Genomic DNA, 21174 nt, shown 5'->3' with positions numbered 1-21174 from the left:
GGGTATTAAGTGATTGGAGTCTAGTAAGATGGCTATATCGTTGTCATTTTAAAAAAAGGGAAAGTTGTTCGTAAAAAAGAAAAAAAGTTTGAGGCTGTTGATTTCAAAAAGCCTAAATTTCAAGGCTATAATTGGTAAAATATTATATTTTTTTATATAGAGTAACGAATTGATGACCGTTGAAAAATCCTACTTGCTCCATGTCTAATCTCCCATAAAAGTAATGTAAAAGTGTAAATTGTTTATCTTTTTTGTACTAGCATAAGCGAGATCAATTTGGTATGCGTGGAATAATTAGAGGAACTACTATTTAAGTGTTAGTTGATGATACGTGAAAAGATCTATAGATCATATAATATTTTGCAATATTCGTATCCTTCCGACCAATCAAGTCATATGTCATATACAGGGGCTACTATTGAAGTTCTAGTTGGTTTTACCTAGTTAGATAATTGTTATCTAAAATTCCGCTGATCGCACCCAATAAACTCCTATGATTAATCCTTCTATGAATGGTGAGAATTAATTCCCTGCCACAAGAATGAAGGAAAAAACTATTAACCACTAAATTAAAAAACTCCTATGACTTTAGAATTCATTTTGTTGTAAACTACTCTATAATCCTACATAATATAGAAACTGAAGACAATGTCTGCCAAAGAGAAAACTTCAGATAGAGACCATGAATAGAGTCTGATCCCAGAAATTACAAATTAATATCCTTATTTTAATATAAAATCTACTAGTCTACAGAAACATTCTGACTTCTGAGTACCATAGTTTATCATCATGTACAAAAAAACCTTTGTCCAAGAAACTAACCGCGTATCACTTACCAGTAAATTGAAATGAGACACAAACCGAAACAACAGAAAGCTACTCCTCTGATACTGATTGTATAAAAGAACAGTTCATATCTAAAATAACCAGATAAATCCAAGTTTAAAAAGCATTTTTTTCAAATGCTAGTCAGTGATCATCCGACATAGACATAACCAAACACCAAAATTGATAATCAATGTTAATGGCAGTTTAACTGAGGAGTGCTAACTGCTAAGCCATCCAGAATGAGTCACACATCAGGGCCAGTCTCTGTTGATCTAAGAAAACTCGGGGCACTTCAATAAAAAAATTCCAGATATCATCGTAACATCTAAACAACTCTTTGCAATATTTTGATTTGCATATATACTGTTAGTATAGAAAATTATAGCTCAATGCCATTAATTTCTCAAAATGACGATTTCTTGAACTAGTTTCATGTCTCAACCGAGCATCACCATAAAGCAACATTGTGATATGATTCCTGGTTGGAGTGGCACAGCTGATTCTGTATCCGTCTTTGGGGTAATGATTTGTATAATAGCAGAACTCCTGCACAGCCGACTTCAGATGATTCTTCAACGGGAGAAGCATAATTTCAGAAGTATCTTCATGCCTCTAAATTGAAGGAATGGGACACTAAAACAGATTGACATGTAGTGATGGATCCAAGTAAAAGAAAATTTTGAATCAAGTTTCTAATCAGCTGCAGGTATCATAGATTTTGCGCTACTTTCCACCGTTTGCATCTCCAACTGAGGCTTTACAGGGAACACAAAAATAGTAGAAGCAGTGACTGAAGGTTCAAATGTAGCCGAATATCTCAGGGATGTCACAGTGACTCTAGGCAACTGCTGCGGACCAGAGGCTAGTGGAACAAGTTTGTAGTTCAGAACATGCACAGATTTTGGCAAGACAAATATATTATCATTGTGGGATCCAGATGAAACAAAGCTCTGTGAATCCACTAATGAATACTTGATCTCCTGAAGTAACTCTGTTTGATTCTTAATTTTAATGAAGTAGGTGAAGGGGTCTCCAAGGACAGCATGAGGTGGACATTTCAAGCTCACAATCAGAGGAGATAATTCAACCTTTGCTTCGGGAAGTTTATGTTTGGTCATTACCTCAGAAACACTCTGCTTCAGAGGCCCTGCATCTCTCATCCATTTAAGACATACTGTACCAAGCCTCACGTTTGAATTATTAGTCAGAGGAATGACGGAAAAGACTTTCTTATACTCTTCGCCTGGCACCACAATATAGGGTCCTACAGCATCCGCATGTTGATTGCTTGCTGGAAACACATTACATGAGTTTTCCACGGCATTATCATCTACTTCAATAGTAATTGATAATACCCTTAATGGCACCTCGGTGCAATTTTTAGCAGTGACTACAAGTATACTTGTTTCATCCAGTGGCAAGGTTGGGGACTTTTCAGCATCAACAATGGGTTTAATTCTGGAAAGTAATAATGCATCACGTCGAAATGGCGACATCATACGATGACTGATAATAACAGGAGTCTGACCTTCAATCTGCATGCTCTTGTGAACATGAATTTTTTGCATATTAGCATCATGACTCTCAGATGTGTAGCTCAACGAAACAAATAACATGATCGGCTTTGGCCTATGCCATTTGATTTCTAATTTACAGGACCAAGATTCTCTGGCGTTCAAAACTGGAACAGATATCAAACCAAATGAATGTTGAATGTTTCTGATACTGTCAGAGCTAGTAACAGAACTTTCAACATCTGGTCCAGAAACTCCAAGAAGTTCAACATGATGACTTTCTGTCGAATATGGCTCAAATTCCCTTGGACTTACCAGCCCACCTCCTCTTGTGTCTACCAGGTTTATTTTCAATTCACCGGAGTGAACAGAATGACCCTTCGAAGAAATCGTGACTGGAACAATGAAGTTTTCACCAACCAATGCAGGACCTTCAGCAACCACACTCAGATCAACTTGTGCATCAGGTTCTTCAATTTGGACCACCTTTTGACCAGAGAAAGCTAAAGCAGGATCCTTGGTAGGGAAACTCTCAACGCACTCTTCGAGTTTCCAAAGCGTTAAATCATCCATTGAGGCAGGGCTTTCAGCTCTGCAGCAGATGGTGAAGTATGATCCAAACCTTACAATGACAGATATGCATTCAAGTTTTCCGCTTCGATCTGGGACAGAACAAAGAATTCAAATAAATGGCAAGCAATGAAAAAGTTGAAATTCTGGCAAAAACAACTCCATAAAAAGATTAATAGATCTGTCTTCATTTCCACTTCCTTGATGAGTAAAGGAGCAAACTCAAAGGCACTAAAAAAAAACAAATCATCACATTACATTATGCCAATGCCATTAACTAGCTCCCTTACTCATAACAAAATAGAAAGTGGGGTAAAATTCAAGAGACAAGAGGGTATCAAAATTTGGGTGGGAGAGGATGGGCTTTACAGCCCATTTGCTTGTTGGTATTAAATGGAGGGAATGGTAATGCTACTTAATGTAATTTAGCACGGAAAACTATTTGATGAGGTTTATGAACATACTTGTCCTACTCTAATAATTCTTTTTCTTCACAAAATTCATTCTCATTAATTACCACTTGGAATGTGGTATTAGGTAGTCATCGAAAATTATGAAGAAAAGCATGTCTGAGGGTGAGAGCTCCACTACAATGGACATAAAATAAGAAATTTATGAAAATTTCAACTAAATCTCATTCCAATTACCACCAATTAATATGAACAACCAAAATTTATGAAAATTTAACTAAATCTCATTCCATTAGACTCATGAAAAATAGTATTTTGAACTGAACTGGACTATACTATTTAAAGGCAAGATTGGGTTTAAGTCAGTTCAAGTCCTAAATTTATTCACAAGTGAATAAGGTTTTATATGAGAGATAGTAAACTAAACTTTCCCTATACATTAAAAGGTATAAAACATCATTAATCATTATTTACCACGAGGGAAATGCATAATTGACCCTCAACACTTGTTTGAATAGAATGGACTCGGGGAAAGGGAGAGGGAGGTATCCAATTTCCTTTGTTTGGGACACATAATATGCTGGGCTAAGGAATGGCAAGAAAAAGATCCACTGAAATAAGTTTTTCTGTTATTGAGTTTATGAGTGAAATATAGTGGGAAGCTACAGTTGCTTTATTAATGAGGTCAGCAAAAAGTTAATAGATCAACACTTCAGTATTACTTTATCCCTTCCTCTATAGTTACAAGTTTTTATTTGTTTCCAATCGCTAAGACAACGGACAGTACACCTACCATGTGTTTTGTCACTCCGATTCCCAAATTTAGAGCCATCCATGGGGGGCTTACCCACTCAAAATCTCAGCAAACACGAGGGCTGTGAGGGTGTGACAAAGGCTTTTGATCTTATTCCAAATCCTTTCCCTTCCTTTCCTTAAAGAACCAAATTATTATCCGAACAATGTTTTTGAAATTTCCTCCACTTTCCCCTTTTATCACATTCAAATCCTTCTATTTTCTCACTTAATTCCACTACTTCCCTCCCTTTCCCCCTCTTCCCCTTGCCTGAGTTCACTCTTTTTTCCTCCCTTTACCTCCCCTTCCTTTCTTGCCTATATAGCTATCAATACAAAAGTGCAAGAATTTTTTTAGGTAAACAGATTCAAGTCATATTCATGCCTAGCATCTTCCAATATTGTTGAAATTATGGGCTTTCTTCCCATTACCTTCTGCATATTTGTCCTTTTCAAATTCACTTCTGTTTACCACAGAACAATTTCACACCCACAAAGAGAATTTGAAATTAAGTTAAGTACGTGAAAATTTACAATACTTACCAGATTTAACATCATAGGTCAGCCTTAGCCATCTATTTTCAGAAAGAGCCAAAGCTTGAGCAGTCTCTACTCGATAACCCGCTTGATTGTTCAAGTTAGTGAGTGCTGAAGCTTTTTGAGAATTCTGTATGACAAAATTACATTCTGCTTGATTGAACTGGATGTCTAACGCATCAATCTCGAAAGGGAGAGGAAGATGTGACAATAGTGACAATGTAAATTGAGTAGGCATGCCTGGCTTAACTACTTGCTCATGAAATGCAACCGACGCAAGTAGAACCACTCTTAGGGGGCTTACATGATCAACTTCAATGTGAAGCGGAGAATCTTTAGTTATCCTAACTTTCTGATCACCAACCTTTGACGCAAACTCCGATTCTCCAGTGACAAGGCGCATAATCTCCTTGTGAATTATCTCTCTCTGCTGAAAACATGGAGGACCAGCTGGGCCACATTCTTTATAGGCAGAACAATCTCCAGATGTAACGGGCAGTGCAGCCATCTCAAGGGAATATTCAACAAATTCTTTAAAGGAACCTTCTTGCCTTGCGCACTCACGCAAATAACCCAAGACTTCCCATAGTAAGGTTGCCCAACTCTCATTTCTATATAAATTCACAGCAGCATTAAAGTTTTGTTTTGCATTTTCTATTTCACCCAGAGAAAAATATTCTTTAGCAATTAGAAAACTGCAATACGATGCCATCCGGGGATCTTTTAAGCCTGTATACATTTCATGAGACCTTTTCAGAAGAGCGATGATTTCAAAAGAATCTTGGAATCTTCTCCCTTCGTTAATACAATAGCGGATAAACTCTTCATCTGTCAGACTGCAGACGCAGCATCAACCAAAGGCGAAAAATTCAACGTTAGCATTAGCATAAGAGGTATAGAGCTAGAAATACAACTGTCAGTAGCAACTAAAACTTACGGTTGCAAGGCTAACTCCTCATGATCTTGTTCCAGTAATCGTGCAAACTGTCCAACATAACTAGAAGGTATGACTGATTCAGCAGCACCATCATTCTCACTTATTACCTCCCACAAGGAAATAGCAATTTCCAAGCAAGATCTCTTCTCCATTAAATAGCGAGATGCCAGCTGCTCAGAGGAAATAGATACCTTTTAACATCTAAACAATAGGCTACAAAGCTTCTCAAACTCTTTGCATAAATGGTACTTAACAAAGAATCTAACTCCATGCTAAGACTACCAAGGGGGAAAAAGTGTACAATTCCAACATTGCCCCACAACAGTCTAAACATGTCAAATAAGATTTTACAAAAGCATTCACTGAAAGAGGCAATACCATAAAAGCAAGATACGGTCAATAGTGGTACAATAAAAAGGATGAAGACAAACTCATACACGAGGGTGAATAATCATGAAAAGAAAGAAGGGTGAATGCAAAGAAAGTTTTTTGGAGGGTGGACACATTGGCAAGGACAACTAAGTAACGCGGCTTAAAGCAAACATTTAAATGCTTCAAAAATTAGCTTACTTTTTGTCCAATCTTGTAATTGTGGAACAGTACTAGGAACAAAACTACGAATCATGTAATTAAAAATAAGGTGTTGACATTTACAAAAATAACATTCCAAAATGTGCATCCATTTTTAGAAACAAAATGAGTTAGAGGCAGGACCAAACCAAGAGCTAACAACACCAAAAAGATTCGAGAATGAGGAATAGAAAATCCAATCTCCACAGGAATCAAAAAAAACAAAAAATTGCTCAGGAGCACTGTTGGATAGGTTTCACAGTATCTAAGATCAAAGAAAATTGCATCAATTCCAGGCCTTCACAAGAGTACAGTACATTCCAGAGGAGATAGGTAAGAAGCAACTTAAAGAAGAAAATCAACAAAGACTAATTCAATTAGAATCAACACAGCATTCAGTAGCACTGCATCATAGTTTATGTTGGAAGTTTCTAGATAATCACCTGATAATAATAAGCTGGGTGAAGTTCAAGGTCAGTCAGAGCCTGATCTTTACCACCCAAAACAATCTCAGAGAAGCCTGGAATATTTTTTAAACTTGTTTCCAGCAGCTCAGCAAAGACCAAAAACTGTCTGCTTAGCCATTCCCAGTGAAGAAAAGTAGCTTCAGCAGCTCCAACAAGCTTCCGGTAAGAAGTATAATGTTGGTGGAACCACAAAACTGCTTCTACAACTTTTCCACCATGCAGTAATAAAGTTGAGATCTTGAAATGCAATTGTTCTGCGAGTGTTTTTATCTCTACTAAGCGTTGTATTGCAGGCAACCTGGTAGATGTTCCAACCATCTGTATATTAAATCAAGTGTCACTTAGAAAGAAATTGCTAAACCATCACTCAACTTGCTAAAATATGAGTCAAATCTACAAAAATTAATTCATTCTAAAGCTCAATGTCAACAATCTACTATCAGTAGAACAGTTTCTTATGACAGACAGACAAGGACACGAGCATGTCAGAATACTTTGATATAGTTATTATGATCCAAATCTGCAGCCTTTGTGACTGTATACCCATTGCTGCCACCATGGACCATGAAGATTAACATGATATTCAGAAACATGTATAATTAAAAAAATGGATCCTTCAAAATGCATAGCTGGTGTTCAGAAGCAAGTCAATAAAAATGTAAGATTAGTTTGACTTCCAGAATATGATTTGTTTTTGACACTGTCGTGATGTAGTCCCATAACTGTTACTGCACCTACTACGGGTCAGATTTTTTTTGATATTACCTTGCCCAAGAAACCTAACCAAACTGAAAAAATCCAACTATTTTTTCATTGGTAAAGTAAAAGACAGCCAGATTAAGCTTAATACCTCGAAACTCCATAGAGTTTACTTATATTTAATAATTGCATTTTGTATCCAAAAATTATGGGAAACAAACTCAACAACACAAACTACTAGAAAAAGCATAAAACTGAACATAACGCAAGAAGCTGGCCCAATTTAACCGAAGAAAATCCACTCAATAGAGAAAATGTAAATATTCCACTAAAATATTGGTCCAAAATGTACATATAATTTTAACACTTGAACTAAACGACCAGAATCCTACCTAACCAACCAGTTTGACAAGTATAGAATGGTCCATCTGTTCAATGGTGCAGTATCCACACAAGATAAGAGAAGAAAAATTATATGACTGCTTAATAGTTAATCCTCTGTGCTAAAGGCAATATTACATCAAGTCCTTAAGGAAAGAGTGTTTCCACGTTCAAAACCTATAGGGTTATTATGCGCCTACCTAACTTATTTCAACTCAAATTTTTCGTGAGCCGAGCAACACTAGCTGGGCTCAAGAAGCTTGAAATAATTTAACACTAGTTTAAAATATTTTGTAGCATGTTTTTTTATTTTACGTGTAGATTAGAGTTAAGATTTGTACAATTCTTCTAAGAAACTTGAAATGTTTTCTAATTCTAGTAATGTCAATTTTATAACACAAAGGAGTATATAGTTGATTAATACTTTTAAAGTCAATTTTAACTTTCAGCTAGATTGAACTTAATTTCAGCTCAGAAAAAAATCATTGATTTGAGAGTTAAGACGCACCATGAGCTTTTAAAGTTATGAACCAAACTAAGCAACCCTGATGGCCTGATCCCTATGGCATCCAATGCTTAAGCTACCCATAGACCATCATCCATCCATCATTCACTAAAAGCATTTCAAAAAGTTGATAGAACCTGGGTTCATAGTATGAAAGCTAAAAGAGGTACGATATATATTAAAATACCTCTCTCAATGCATGATATGCATTCTCGTAAAATTTTAATGCTTCAACCCAATCCCTACGAAACTCTGCATATACAGCAACCTGCAAAATGCAAAAACAATGAGTTGATAAAAATTGTTCTGTTTGATGGAAGTCATATAATTAAAGATAATAAAATTGCAGCGACGCTCTGCCATTAGCAGAAGCTCCTATAATTTATATTGTAAAAACCTCCTCATATAATTACAATCAAGTTATAATGTTTTGATAGGCGTGAGAACTAGAATTACAGACAAAAAAAAAAGAAAAAAAAGGATTGTCCATCCTGAAACTAGTATAATAAGAGGAAGCCAGAGATTAAACCTCACTATTATCAGAACCGTCTCTGACATTTCAAAAGACCCTGAGCAAAATATAAATTATGGACCCGTAAAACTTAAAGTATGTTCTTTTACATTTTGGTATTTGTAAATTTGTTTATTAATATATTAAAATATTTCTAAATTTTATAATTTTATGGAACCAATATCTCTTTCTAATACTTATTGCTTCATTTTTAATATGTCCGGCGGTTAATGAGAAACAATAATCATCATCATCCCGTTAAATCAATTGTAATCGTTAATTTTTCTATTCTCAATCCTCTTGAATACTTGGTATTCATCTAACAAATATTTTCTAGAAAAAAAAATGAGTCCCCGATAGGGGCCCTGAGCAGTAGCTAATGGAGCTCCTCTAATTTAGTCGGCCCTGACTATTATACCCACCAAATGCACAGTGTCAAACATAAATTTCTTTTAAGTTTGTAGTGTCTTATTATTAAAATGAAAGTGTTATGAACCTACTAATTGGACTAAAACAGTAAAATAGAAATCAAATGATAAAAGAGATAAGGAGAAAAGTATATTATAATAATATTGATGATTAAAGGAACATTACAACCTAAAAACAAATAACAAAAGATAAAACAAGCTATTCGAGATGCTTGCAATCTCCCTAAATGAGGTATAAACTCACCCACTATATGTGTTTACAAATTTCTTGATTCTTTATGACCCTTTAATTCCCCTTATTTATAATAAAGATAACTCTTAATCCTAACTTACTCCCCAAGTCTTCCCTATATGACAATTACCTATTTTACCCTTTCTAAACCAAGTATCCACAATATCAGTTTATTGCAGAAAGTAGATGAGAAGAACATTGAAAGCTAACACATGACTAAAACAACATTAAAATCTAGATAAGTTTTGTTTACTGTGATGGGAGAGATTAAGAGATTGTTTATGTCATGTAATATACAGCAAGTTGGCATAGCTAATAATCATGTGTTTCTTTTTCAGAAAGGTAAACAAACAAAATTTACCTTAAAGCAACAACGTATGCTCAATTCTGCAGAGTTAAAGCTTTTTTTATCAACACGTGTCCTGACACGTCTTCCTTCTTCCCGATAATAAATGTGAACTAATTCTGCCAACACACTTCCCAACCTGCACACATAGTAAATGAGAAACAGTAAATGAGAAACGGAATATAAAAATAACTAGATGTCCACAAAATATCAATTGAAACCCATGCCTGTTAAGAGACTGCTTCACTACAGCTGAATCTCTTGTAGAGAAGCTAATAATGTACTTGGAATCCAATTCCGCACGTTTCCGTAATGCGACGACAAGATCTTCGTTCAAATCATCTAATCAACAACAGGTAAACAGCCACTTACAAGATACTCTAGAAATCAAGGTAAAATTCCTCTATCCAATTTTTAAAAAAGGTGTGTCAAGCACATAAATAGGCGCAAGGTGTAATAAAGCGAGCTGAAGCGCAATTGTGAGGTGCCATGGTTAAATTAATTCACTGTGCAAAAACAAGTTGTAAGCGTTAATAAACTAGGTAAATGGCAATGCACCATTTAGCGGCTCGACCAAAATGGTCTAAGCATTTCTAGGTGGTTGGATAGGTGCACCTTGAGTCTTAGGCATGGCTTTTTATACAATGAGCGTGCTTGAGGCGTTTAGACTCAAGGCGCACAGTATCCCCCTGTCTTTGTCTCCAACTTCTAAGTGATTTAGATTTTCTAAAAAGCGCTGAAAAGATGCAAAAAAGCGGTACTCATGAAACAACGGTGCTTTTTCTTCATATGCAGTATGATTGCTCTCAACTTCCTAGATTTTGATCATCCACATATTTTCTTCTCATTTATTCATTTCTATTCATTTTCATATGCTTCAACCAATCATAAGTCTTCAAGTCATTCTTCACTCCTACACATCATTTTTGACCTATCTCTTCCTATTTAAGCTCTTAAAACTTCCAACTTTTAACTTTTCTAATTGGTGCATTTTTCAACTATGTGAAAAATGACCAAATGAACTCTTTCTTATGTCTTCATCTCAAATTATATCCTTCAAGTATATCCACTCATTCCTTTTAACATACACATCTCAGCTAAACTTACTAAAATGAGGTATGTAACAATAGCAATGTAAAAGCTTTTATAAAAAAATATAGCGTGGAATTTGAGATACATGAACAAAAGAAAATGAACACATTTCATCACCCCAATGCCATTAAGTGGCTCCCACCTAAGATGGGGTTTGGGGGTCGAATGTACGCAACCTTACCCTTATCATACACTTGTTAGCAATATAATAAAGAGATTGTTTCCGATTAACCCTTAGTAGTAAACATCATCTGAAACTTCACAAAAATAAAAAGTGCAGAAGATTTAACGAGTCATGTTAATATAATCCATTATAATCCAAAACCAAAGACCTTAATATCTTTAGCCTATCGAAATAAGGGACATAACAAAAAGAAAATTCAGTGTGAGAAAATTTTTCTTAATAAAGATTATACTTCATTCAGCCTTATCTAATGTCGATAATGGCATTGTGGTGATGTAATGTTGTACCTGATGTTAATGTACATGTAAACAAAATCAATTCCTATGATCATCAACATAAATTCTCTTCCTCTATTCAATCTTGCAAATCCCAATTCTTCATTTTCATTCTTCACTTCTGTTATATAAACTATTTTCGATTTCTTTCTTCTTTTTTTATATCCCTTATTTCAATGGGGCCAACAATTAGTTTTTTGTTTCAGATTATAATGGATTATATTGAAGTGACTTATTAAATCATGCACTTCATATGGTGTTTAACTACCAAGGGTCAATCTAAAACAAACTCTTGTTATCACTAACAACTAAAAAGGGTAAGGTTGCGTACACCCGACCTCCCAAACCCCACTTACATGGGAGCCATTTTATGGCAATGTTGTTGTGTCTTCAATATCTAGAACTCCAAAACCTTTTACTACGCCATCATTTAGAATTATATCCTTTGAAATATATCTACTCATTTATCTTATTTTACGCCACTCCAGTGTCCTCATCTTCACGGAACGTTGTTGACCTATATAATGGTGTTGATTTGATCCTAGGAACGTCGTGACAATAATTTCCAAAGGTATGCATAACAGCAATACATATTGTTGCATTTAAATGTAAACAATAGAATGAGCTAAAAAGCACGTGACAATTTCTACAAATGAGCTTTTTGGCATAATAACATAATTTAGTTCTTCAAATACAATATAACAAAGTATAATATCAACTACTGAAGATCCAAAACTACCCTTTAAAAAGCCAACTAACCTTCTGAAAATGATTGCACCAACACCACAACCAACTTGGTAGTCCTCGTATGAATAATTGCTCTACAAATGTTAATAAGTCAAGAATTAAAAAATTTTAAATGTCTAAGGAAAAAGAAGTGCTTCTATTTGGACATCTATAAAGTAGAGAAGATTAACATAGAAGGATTTGTACACGATGATGATGAAATAATAATCTACATATGAATCAAAATATACCATTAAGGAGAAGAAAATGAAAGAATACCAGTTTGTCCAAGCCTCAAATGTCATCCTTTTTAAGATTTCATAGATCTATCAAAAATCTTTATGAAAATTTATAGTTTCTTTAGAATCAGGCATGAAAGCCAAATTTAAACTTTTCTCAACACTCCAACCTTAAAACTTATTGAAATGCCTTTCATTTCACCACAAACATTACATGTATAGAAAAAACTTAAGTATGTGGGACCTTTTCCCTATACAATGCAAATTCATTCCCAAGTAGTACAAGTTTTCAATATAGAATGACATTCAAGTTTTCAATATAGGATGACATTCCAATCGAAAATCCACAAAAAGAAAAAAACTATCCATGAAAAGAATTTAGCTCATGCATAAAATCCTATTGCTTACCAGGCAACAAATAACATTGATCCCTTTTAGAAAAAATAATTATAACATTTGCATGTCTTTCTTATTTCATTTCACTTCCCTCTTTTAAAACATCTTCCATACTCCTCCCGATTTATGAGCAATATTTATATAAATCCAAACTGAACAACATGTTTGATCCATCTCATCTACCAATGACCACTCCCTCCGCACCTCATCATCCTCAAAGTTGTCAATATTATCATGAGTAGCCTGTCGTAACAGAATGTGTACATCCCCCAGCTTCAGTTTGTTAAATGGCATAATTCTAAATAGACAAAACCAAAAAATTTTTAATCATCTAATACTTTTTTTTATTAAATTGATTAAAAAGCTACATGCCCACATAATATGCCAAGATGGACATTATACATTCTTCCAGTTCCTAGTTACCCAATACATTCATAAAATAATAAACTGCTGACATTATACACAGTAAAATTAAGCATCAAGGCTCAACCACACATGCATTAGAAAACTACCACACAACAATATCAACACTTTTAGTAGCATGCCAAAAAAACTAAGTCATATTCAATTACAAAGCATTAGCTAACATTTAAAAAATCGATATCATATTCTGCTTAAAGAAACAACTTTCTAATTGATGGTCAAACTAACAGGCATCAATTGAAAACCTAACGCACCACACAACAGCAATGCCAAAGCCTAAACATCAACATATGCCGTAGTTCCATGGAAAAAAAAATTCAATGTGAGAGAGCATCGGTAACAAAGATTCTACTTTAATTAACTGTATCTAACACTAATTTACAACTAAGAAAAATAATTACAACCATCCATATGTATTATACTTCTTCATTCATATTGATCTTTTGTCATATACTCAAAACAAATCTCAATTATTCATGTCATTTTTCACTCCTAGAATTCATATTATTTTTCGGTCTACCTCTTTCAATTCTTTATTCCTCAAATTTCCAACTTTTCACCTTTGTAACTCGTGTATTTTTCGATCTTCTTTGCACATGACCAAACAAGTTTAATGATTTTTCTCATTTTGTCTTTAATATTTGTGACTTCCAAACTTTTTCTTTTGTCTTTATTTGAAATTCTATATTTGGGGATTGTCCACCTATCCATATTTAAGTAAGCATCTCAAGCTCTAAGTTAACCCCATCTTTCTACAATGATGTCTCCTAAATGCCCAATAAAGTATTCTTGGTAATGTTGATCGAATGAAAGTCGCGTAAAATTTTCTATTTAACCTCAGTGGCATGCTTTGGTCACTTAGTATAGATTAGAACTCTCTACTTGAGCACCATAGTGCAAAAACAAGACAGCACCATATTGTATCGGGCGTATTGCAAAGGTTTTCAAATTTATCGAATAAGTATTACCCGCATCTTAAAGGTTTAAAAAAACCGCGTTTAAGGTTATTCCAAGCAATATTTCATGGTTTAGGATGATATTTGGCAATACGAAAACCTCATCATCCTCATTCTCGTATCACCGTGTCCGTTATCGTAACCATGACTGTAGTTGTATTTATGCACTATGTTGAGCACCCCCACTAAATCATGTGTTTTACATCTTGAACAATCTCCTTTCTTACGAAAAAATGATCTAAAGTACTATATACATTTACTTGAAAGAAAATTTAGGAGAAACAAGTGGTAGTTTCGTGGTAAAGAATACAACGTGGTGGAATGAAGAGGTCAAGACAATTATCAAGGAAAAGAAAAAATCTTATCTAGCATTTGGAAAGTGCGGGAATGATAGAAACTTAGCCAATTATAAGGAAATGAAAACCAAGCTAATAATAGCAATTCGTGAGGTGTTTGCAAAATAGATTCTAAAGGAGAAAAAGATATATATATATATATAAGATGGCAAAGAGAAAGCAAGAAAAAACTAATGACATGCGTGTAGTGACGTGTATTAAGGATAATGATAAGAACATTCTAGGTCAAGACGAGAACATTAAGAACCGATGAGGGAGTACTTTGAAGAGCTATTTAATGGAGAAAAAGAAAATGTTGTAGGGGTTACAACAATTACACCCTAGAATGAATATAAGGAATTTACGCAAAGAATCCAAAAATTAGAGGTGGAAGGGACGTTGAAGAAAATGAAGCTAAAGAAAGTGGTTGGGCTAGATAGTAAACCTATTGTGGTATGGAGATGCCTAGGGACGATGAAAGTGACTTGACTAAATACTCTAAAGCCTATTTACAAGAACAAGGTTGATATCCAAGATTGCTCTAACTATCAAGGAATTAAACTCATGAGCTATAGTATACTATGAAGTTTCGGGAAGGATTGATAGATGTATGTATGAGGAGATGACCTCCACCTCAGAGAACCATGTTGGCTTTATGCCTGGAAGATTTACAGTAGACGTAATTCGTCCTATGAGATAAATGATGGAGTATTATAGGGCTGGAAAAAGAGACTTGCACATGATTTTTATTGACTTAGAAAAAACATATGACAAGGTACCAAGAGAAGTACTTTGGAAGGAAATGACAAAGAAGGGCATTCCTAATAATTACATTCATATAGTGCAAGATATGTATTGAAAAGTGAAGACGAAAGTTAGAACACGTGGAAGGGCAACAAAGAAAATTTTAATCACAATCGCATTAAGGCTCAGCCCTAAGCCCCTTTCTTTTTGCTGCGATTCTAGATGAAATAGCTCGATTAATACAAGGAGGCATGCCTTGGTGCATATTGTTTGCTGATGACATTGTTTTGATAGATGAGACCAGGGAAGGGGTAAATAATAAGTAATAATGATGAAGACAGGAGTTGGAGTCACGAGATTTCAGATTAAGTCGGAGCAAGACAGAGTACATGAAGTGTAATTTCAATATAAACGCGATAACATGAGGCACGATAAAGCTAGAAAAAGAAAAAAAAATCACTTCAAATGGATGCTTCAAATACCTTGGGCCTATATTTCAGAGTAGTGAAGACATCCAACAAGATGTGACTTGTAGAATTAAGTGGGTTGCAAAAATGAAGAGTTGTTACCGGAATATGACCGAGGTGTGCGCTTAAAGTTAAAGGGAAAATTTTATCGTGACGCTACTATATGGATATTTATGTCGGTCTTTATAAGGATCATAGTAGATCTAAAAAAAAGAAGGATCATAGTAGAAAAATGGAAGTAGTGGAAAAGTGAATGCTTTGATGGATGATTGGGCATACCTAGAGGGATAGATTTCGAAACAGATATATAAAAGGGTTTAGAAGTTGCAAATATGGAGGAAAAGATTAAAGAGAATCGTTTAAGATGGTTTGGGCATTTGCAAAGACATGATATTAGCCAACCGATAAGAAAAATAGAAAGTCGGAGCTCCTAGACTTAAAATGAGAGCGACGAAGATCAAAGATGACTTGGAGGACAAAAGTGGAAAAAGATATGAAGGATCTAGACTTACAAATTGATATGGTCGATAATCAAAATGAATGAAGAAGAAGAATCCATGTGGACGACCTTTAAAATTGATATATTGGTTCATGTAACAGACTCAATCTTTTGGGATTGAGGTTCTAGCATTGTTGTTTTTGTTGTTGTCTAATATGATCATGCATACTAAAACGACAATCCATATACTTTTTTTTACTCCGACTTAGTTTGAACTCTTTCGACTGCCTCCATATCTCTATATCTCAAGTTTAACATGACCTCATCTCTAATTTCATCCACCAATGCTATGACATCGTCAAACTATATGCAACATAAAACTGCCCTCTAAACAAGTCTTGTTATTTCGTATAAGAGCATTGCAACTAGAAATAAAACTCAAAGCACAAACTTCATGTAGACTAATGGTGATTTGGACATATTGTGTCAGTTTTTCACATGTCTGAGCATGGTTTGTATTTTCCTCATACATATTTTACACTTATATGACATACCTTTTCATTTGCCATAACCCACCAAAGTAATTCATATGGTACTTCGTCATATGTATTCTTTACATCAATAAAAATCAAGTACAAATTATTTTTCTTTTACTTTATCATTTTAGTATAACATTTGTTGCAATGAATAGTTTCCATGGTAAATTATCCAAACATAACATCAGATTGGTTTCCAAAAATGCTTGGAGGTTAGGTATGGTTCACAAGATTAATTTTAAAAAGTCAAGTGCATACACTTTATTATTGGGGAAATTTTATATGGTAGCAACTAGTTTTAGAGAAACGTGTGTGGTAACACTTTTTTTAGATTTTACCACATGGTAGCAATAAGGTTTCAACTTTACAAAATCTGTAGCAAGTTTTTCCTTTTTTAGTTTCTTATTAAAAAAAGTCAAACCCTCAATCCTAGCCACACTACCTCTCCTTCACCGTCCCCCCACCCAAACCCTTTCCTCCACCACCCTCCCCACTGTTATCCCTTTCCCCAACTGTTCATCCATCGCAACCCTTTTCCCTGTCGAATCCCAACCTAACCCCTTCCCCCTCCCTCGATTTCACAGATCACTATAGCTAGGTTTTTGATGGTGGGAGTTTTTCAAAGCTTTTCAGGTGGTGGATGGCTTTTTTGATGGGTAAAGTTGGTGGTGGCGTTTTTTGAACAGTTGGCTTTTCAGGTGATGGGAGGTCTTTCTCGATGAATAAAGGTGGTGGGTGGTGTTTTTCAAAAAGGTGGCGAAGCTTTTCAGGTGATGGGTGAGCTTTTTCGATGGGTAAAGGTGGTGGGTGGTGTTTTCGAACAAGTGGTGAAGCTTTTCAGATGGTTGGTGGGCTTTTTCGATGGATAAAGGTGGTGGGTGGTTTTTTCAAACAAGGCTAACTGGTGGTAGGTGGGGATGGAATGGGGTGGGCTGAGGTGGTGGCCGGTGAGTTAGATTGTTTTAGGGTTTTTTTAAGTTTTTTTTATTTTTTTATTTTTTTTAATATTAAAGTGCATAAAATTTGAAAAGTAAGGGTGTAATTGTCTTTTTAATTAATTTTAACAAATATTTAACTGAATTTGCTATGGATTTTGTAAAGTTGAAACCTTGTTACTACTATGTGGAAAAAACTAAAAAAAGTGCTATCACTCACGTTTCTCTAAAACGGGTAGCTACCATATAGAATTTCGCTTATTTTTTTAAATAGGAATACCACCATAATTTTCTTTTATTCTGATTCCCAGTTTTCTTCCAGTTATTACATCAAGATGTCTTATATCTCCCTATTAACGATCATTGAACAACTGACCAAAGTATTTCTTCTACATATTCGTGATCTCTTTATCTTATTCATGTTCAATATACTTGAAACTCTAATCAACAACACAAAACTCTTGATCCTAATAAATGGCTCAACTATATGAACCAAAATATATCAACATAGAGATCATCAATAATAAAGATTAAATTTTTATTCAACCTTATCTAATACTAATCTATAAATAAAGTTTTAATTTCTATGATCATTCAATCTAAATTTTGCATTCATTCTATGTATTGCCATATACTTGTGCAAATTTCAATTATTCACGTCATTTTTCACTCATATTATTTACGTCATTTCCAGCTAACTTTTCCACTTCAAAACTCCTTAATGTTTCGATCTTCCACTTTTCTAAGTGTTGTCTAAGTGGATTTCGTTCTTCTTTCCGCATGACCAAACCAATGTGAACAATTTTATCTCATTTTGTCTCTAAAAGTTGCAACTTTTTCATTTCAAATCGCATCCTTTACGGGATGCACACTTATCCATATTAACATACATATCTTGTAAACTATATAGTAGGGTTGGTCTACTTTTGTTTGAAAATTATCCCTTTAACATTAGTGGTACACCTTGTTGGATAATATTTCTGTCATAACCCTCCATTTCACATCTTAGTCAATATCTTCATTCTTGTAAAAAATTGATTCAATATACTTAACACTTACTGAGAAAGAGTCCTTCGTATCTAACTTTACAACACCATTACTATGATTCTATCTTACTCGACTTAGTTTATAGCCTTTTTATTCTTAAGTCTACCTCCAGGTCTCTATCTTAGCATGGACTCATTGTCTAGTTTCACTAATCAATCTATCAACAAACAAATTCTTTGAGTCTTATTATCTCATCAAAAATCTTTGTTAATCTTCAATCAATCCTTCACATGTCCTAAAATTGACTAGGTTTAATAGTCATAACTCTAGTAAGACGATTCTAGCTTCACATGTCATGTTAACAACTTTGAAAGTTTTCTCAAGAGTATGTAGATTAGTCAAATTGGAAGGTCGGATAGATTTTGGTTTCGAATCGGTTGGATCTAACTCAACGAATCATAGATTTATTATTGTTTTATTGTGCTCGCTATGAATAGCTAAAAATAACATGTAATTTTTCCATTAAAATTATTAAATTAGTTTTTCTTAATATATTTGGCAAAAAATAACACAATTGTGCAAGATTAAACTCAAAAAAATAAACTTGACAACAATAGCAAGATACAACTCAAAAAAAGTCGATGCAAAACTCAAATTTGCTAATTTTATAAAAAACGGATCAAGATTGTCTTCAGTCAGTCCGATCAAATTAAATTTTGATAGGTCTAAGGGTATGACATGACAAATGATCTCTTAGTTAGCTTTTTACAAAATTTTCTATAAAAGAGAGGTGAAGTCAAGCATAATACAAAGACACCTTGCCTAATAAAAGGTGAAAGTCTTACACTAAACTTTCTCTTTCCTCAAAACGTCAATCTAATTTTGTAATCCTAATTTGAAGAGCACGATTCAACAAAAATAATTCATGATCACAACGATGCTTGAAAGGCTGACAACGTTTCTAAATGAGACTATATTGTCCTTCTATTTATGATTATAGCAAACTCACAATGTTACCAAAGAAAAAACAACGAAGGTAGTTAATTGTGGCACACAGAGTTGGATAGAGGTCCGCTGAGTTTTAGAATTCCAAGCAAATCCTTAATTTTTTCTTTTCTCTTTTTCTCTCTTCGATACCTAGTCTTTCTCTTTCTTCCGAAAAAGACACTCTTTCTATGTTTGGCATAGAAAAAGCAATCTGACAAAAGAGAAGGCAAAATGAATAAAACTAAAATGCACACAAGAGTGCGCCTTCCACATATCATTGAGCTGAGACAAAAGTTTAGAGCCCTACATTTAAAACTAAGATTTCTCAATGACCATGCTACTTGCTAGTGTGGCACAAACAGGTGGAAAGCTAACGCCAAGGCACCGACATACCATGAGTAGTAGCATGAAATTATTCTATATTACAATTCATACACTATTAATCCTACAACAAACCCCTAAAGCAAACCGATTTACCCATGTTTTTCTCCTTTGTGCATACAATATAGCCACAAAATGTAGCAACATAAAGATGAATTAATCAGAATACCACCTCTACGACTTACAAACTATGCTTAAAATCTAATACCAACCCATGTAACCATATTCAACTCCCTATCCAATACTAACCCAATCAAAGCTAACCATACAATTCAATGAATGAGCAATCCATTTTTAATCAATAAGACATCACATCATTATTAGATCGTAGCTAAATAAAACACTGAAACCCAGCACATTTGCATCAAATCAAACGACACTTTAATCAAGTCACTAACAATTATCACTAAAAACACAATTAAATACTTTGAGATGGGAAAGAAATCAATACTTAAGGTGATCAATAAGAGTAGAGAGTTGAAGCCAGTGAGCAGGGTCTCCTGAAACATGATCAGATGAAAACAAAGCAACAGCCACAGCGGGAATCTTAGTACGATGCTTCAACAACCAATCTTTCTTGAAAATGCCCGCAGGTGGTGACGAAGAATCACTGGAATTTTTGCTTTTTGCGAAGATCGAGATCTTGTCGAAATCGGGCAATGCAAGGGTATTAATTGGAGGTTTTTCAGAGTGAAGATGAGAAGAGATTGTTGAATGGAGTTCTGGACATCCTACTAAAGCTATTAATGGTACTGGTGGTGTTCGAAGCTCTTCTGGATATTCCTCCATTTCTATAGAATTAGGGTTGAATTGAGATTTGGGAACTGGGGTTAGATTTATGTATCACTGATTTGACATTAATTTTGGAAGATGATAGGAGAGAGGTGGATACTTGATATTGAACCAAGAGAAGAGAAAGATTTAGAGATTTTACATTTAACTAATAATAATCATGGACTCATGGTAAGCATCTAACATAATTTCATGCATCAAACTAAAATTTGTTGGCTTCAAATATTGATTTCTAATTTTATTTAGAACATACTAGTCACCAAAAGAGTTTGGTATTTTCCAATTTTTAATAATATTTTTATTTTTTCCTCATAAAAACCAAATAAAACTTCTACACTACTTTAATACACCCAATTTTATTTATACTACTATATATAACCCACAATACATATTTGTCCCATTTACATATTTACTACAAGTTGATTAATTTGATGACATATAGTTGAAGATAATATGATTGATTAACATGTAATTAGCATAATTTAATAGCATTTAATTATTTATTATTTTTAACTACTGTTTTAATTATCGTTTTGTGTCATTTATGACTTTT

At 34.3% G+C, this 21174-nt stretch overlaps 1 protein-coding gene across 1 annotated transcript; it reads right to left on the bottom strand.

Annotated features, from left to right (window-relative positions):
- Nucleotides 1-653: 653 nt before the first annotated feature.
- On the bottom strand, nucleotides 654-20824 carry LOC130820120 (uncharacterized). The gene is made up of 9 exons (XM_057685371.1): nucleotides 20281-20824; nucleotides 12038-12099; nucleotides 9955-10069; nucleotides 9743-9866; nucleotides 8398-8478; nucleotides 6602-6943; nucleotides 5589-5758; nucleotides 4658-5487; nucleotides 654-3004 (listed from the first exon to the last, which is right to left on the bottom strand). Exons 1-9 carry the CDS (start codon nucleotides 20616-20618, stop codon nucleotides 1521-1523), a joined length of 3546 nt encoding a protein of 1181 aa, XP_057541354.1. The 5' UTR covers nucleotides 20619-20824; the 3' UTR covers nucleotides 654-1520.
- Nucleotides 20825-21174: the final 350 nt, after the last annotated feature.

The sequence above is a fragment of the Amaranthus tricolor genome, chromosome 8 (genome assembly GCF_026212465.1).
Source record: "Amaranthus tricolor cultivar Red isolate AtriRed21 chromosome 8, ASM2621246v1, whole genome shotgun sequence".
NCBI classification, from domain to species: Eukaryota; Viridiplantae; Streptophyta; class Magnoliopsida; order Caryophyllales; family Amaranthaceae; genus Amaranthus; species Amaranthus tricolor.
This window is presented reverse-complemented; position numbering and strand designations above follow the sequence as displayed.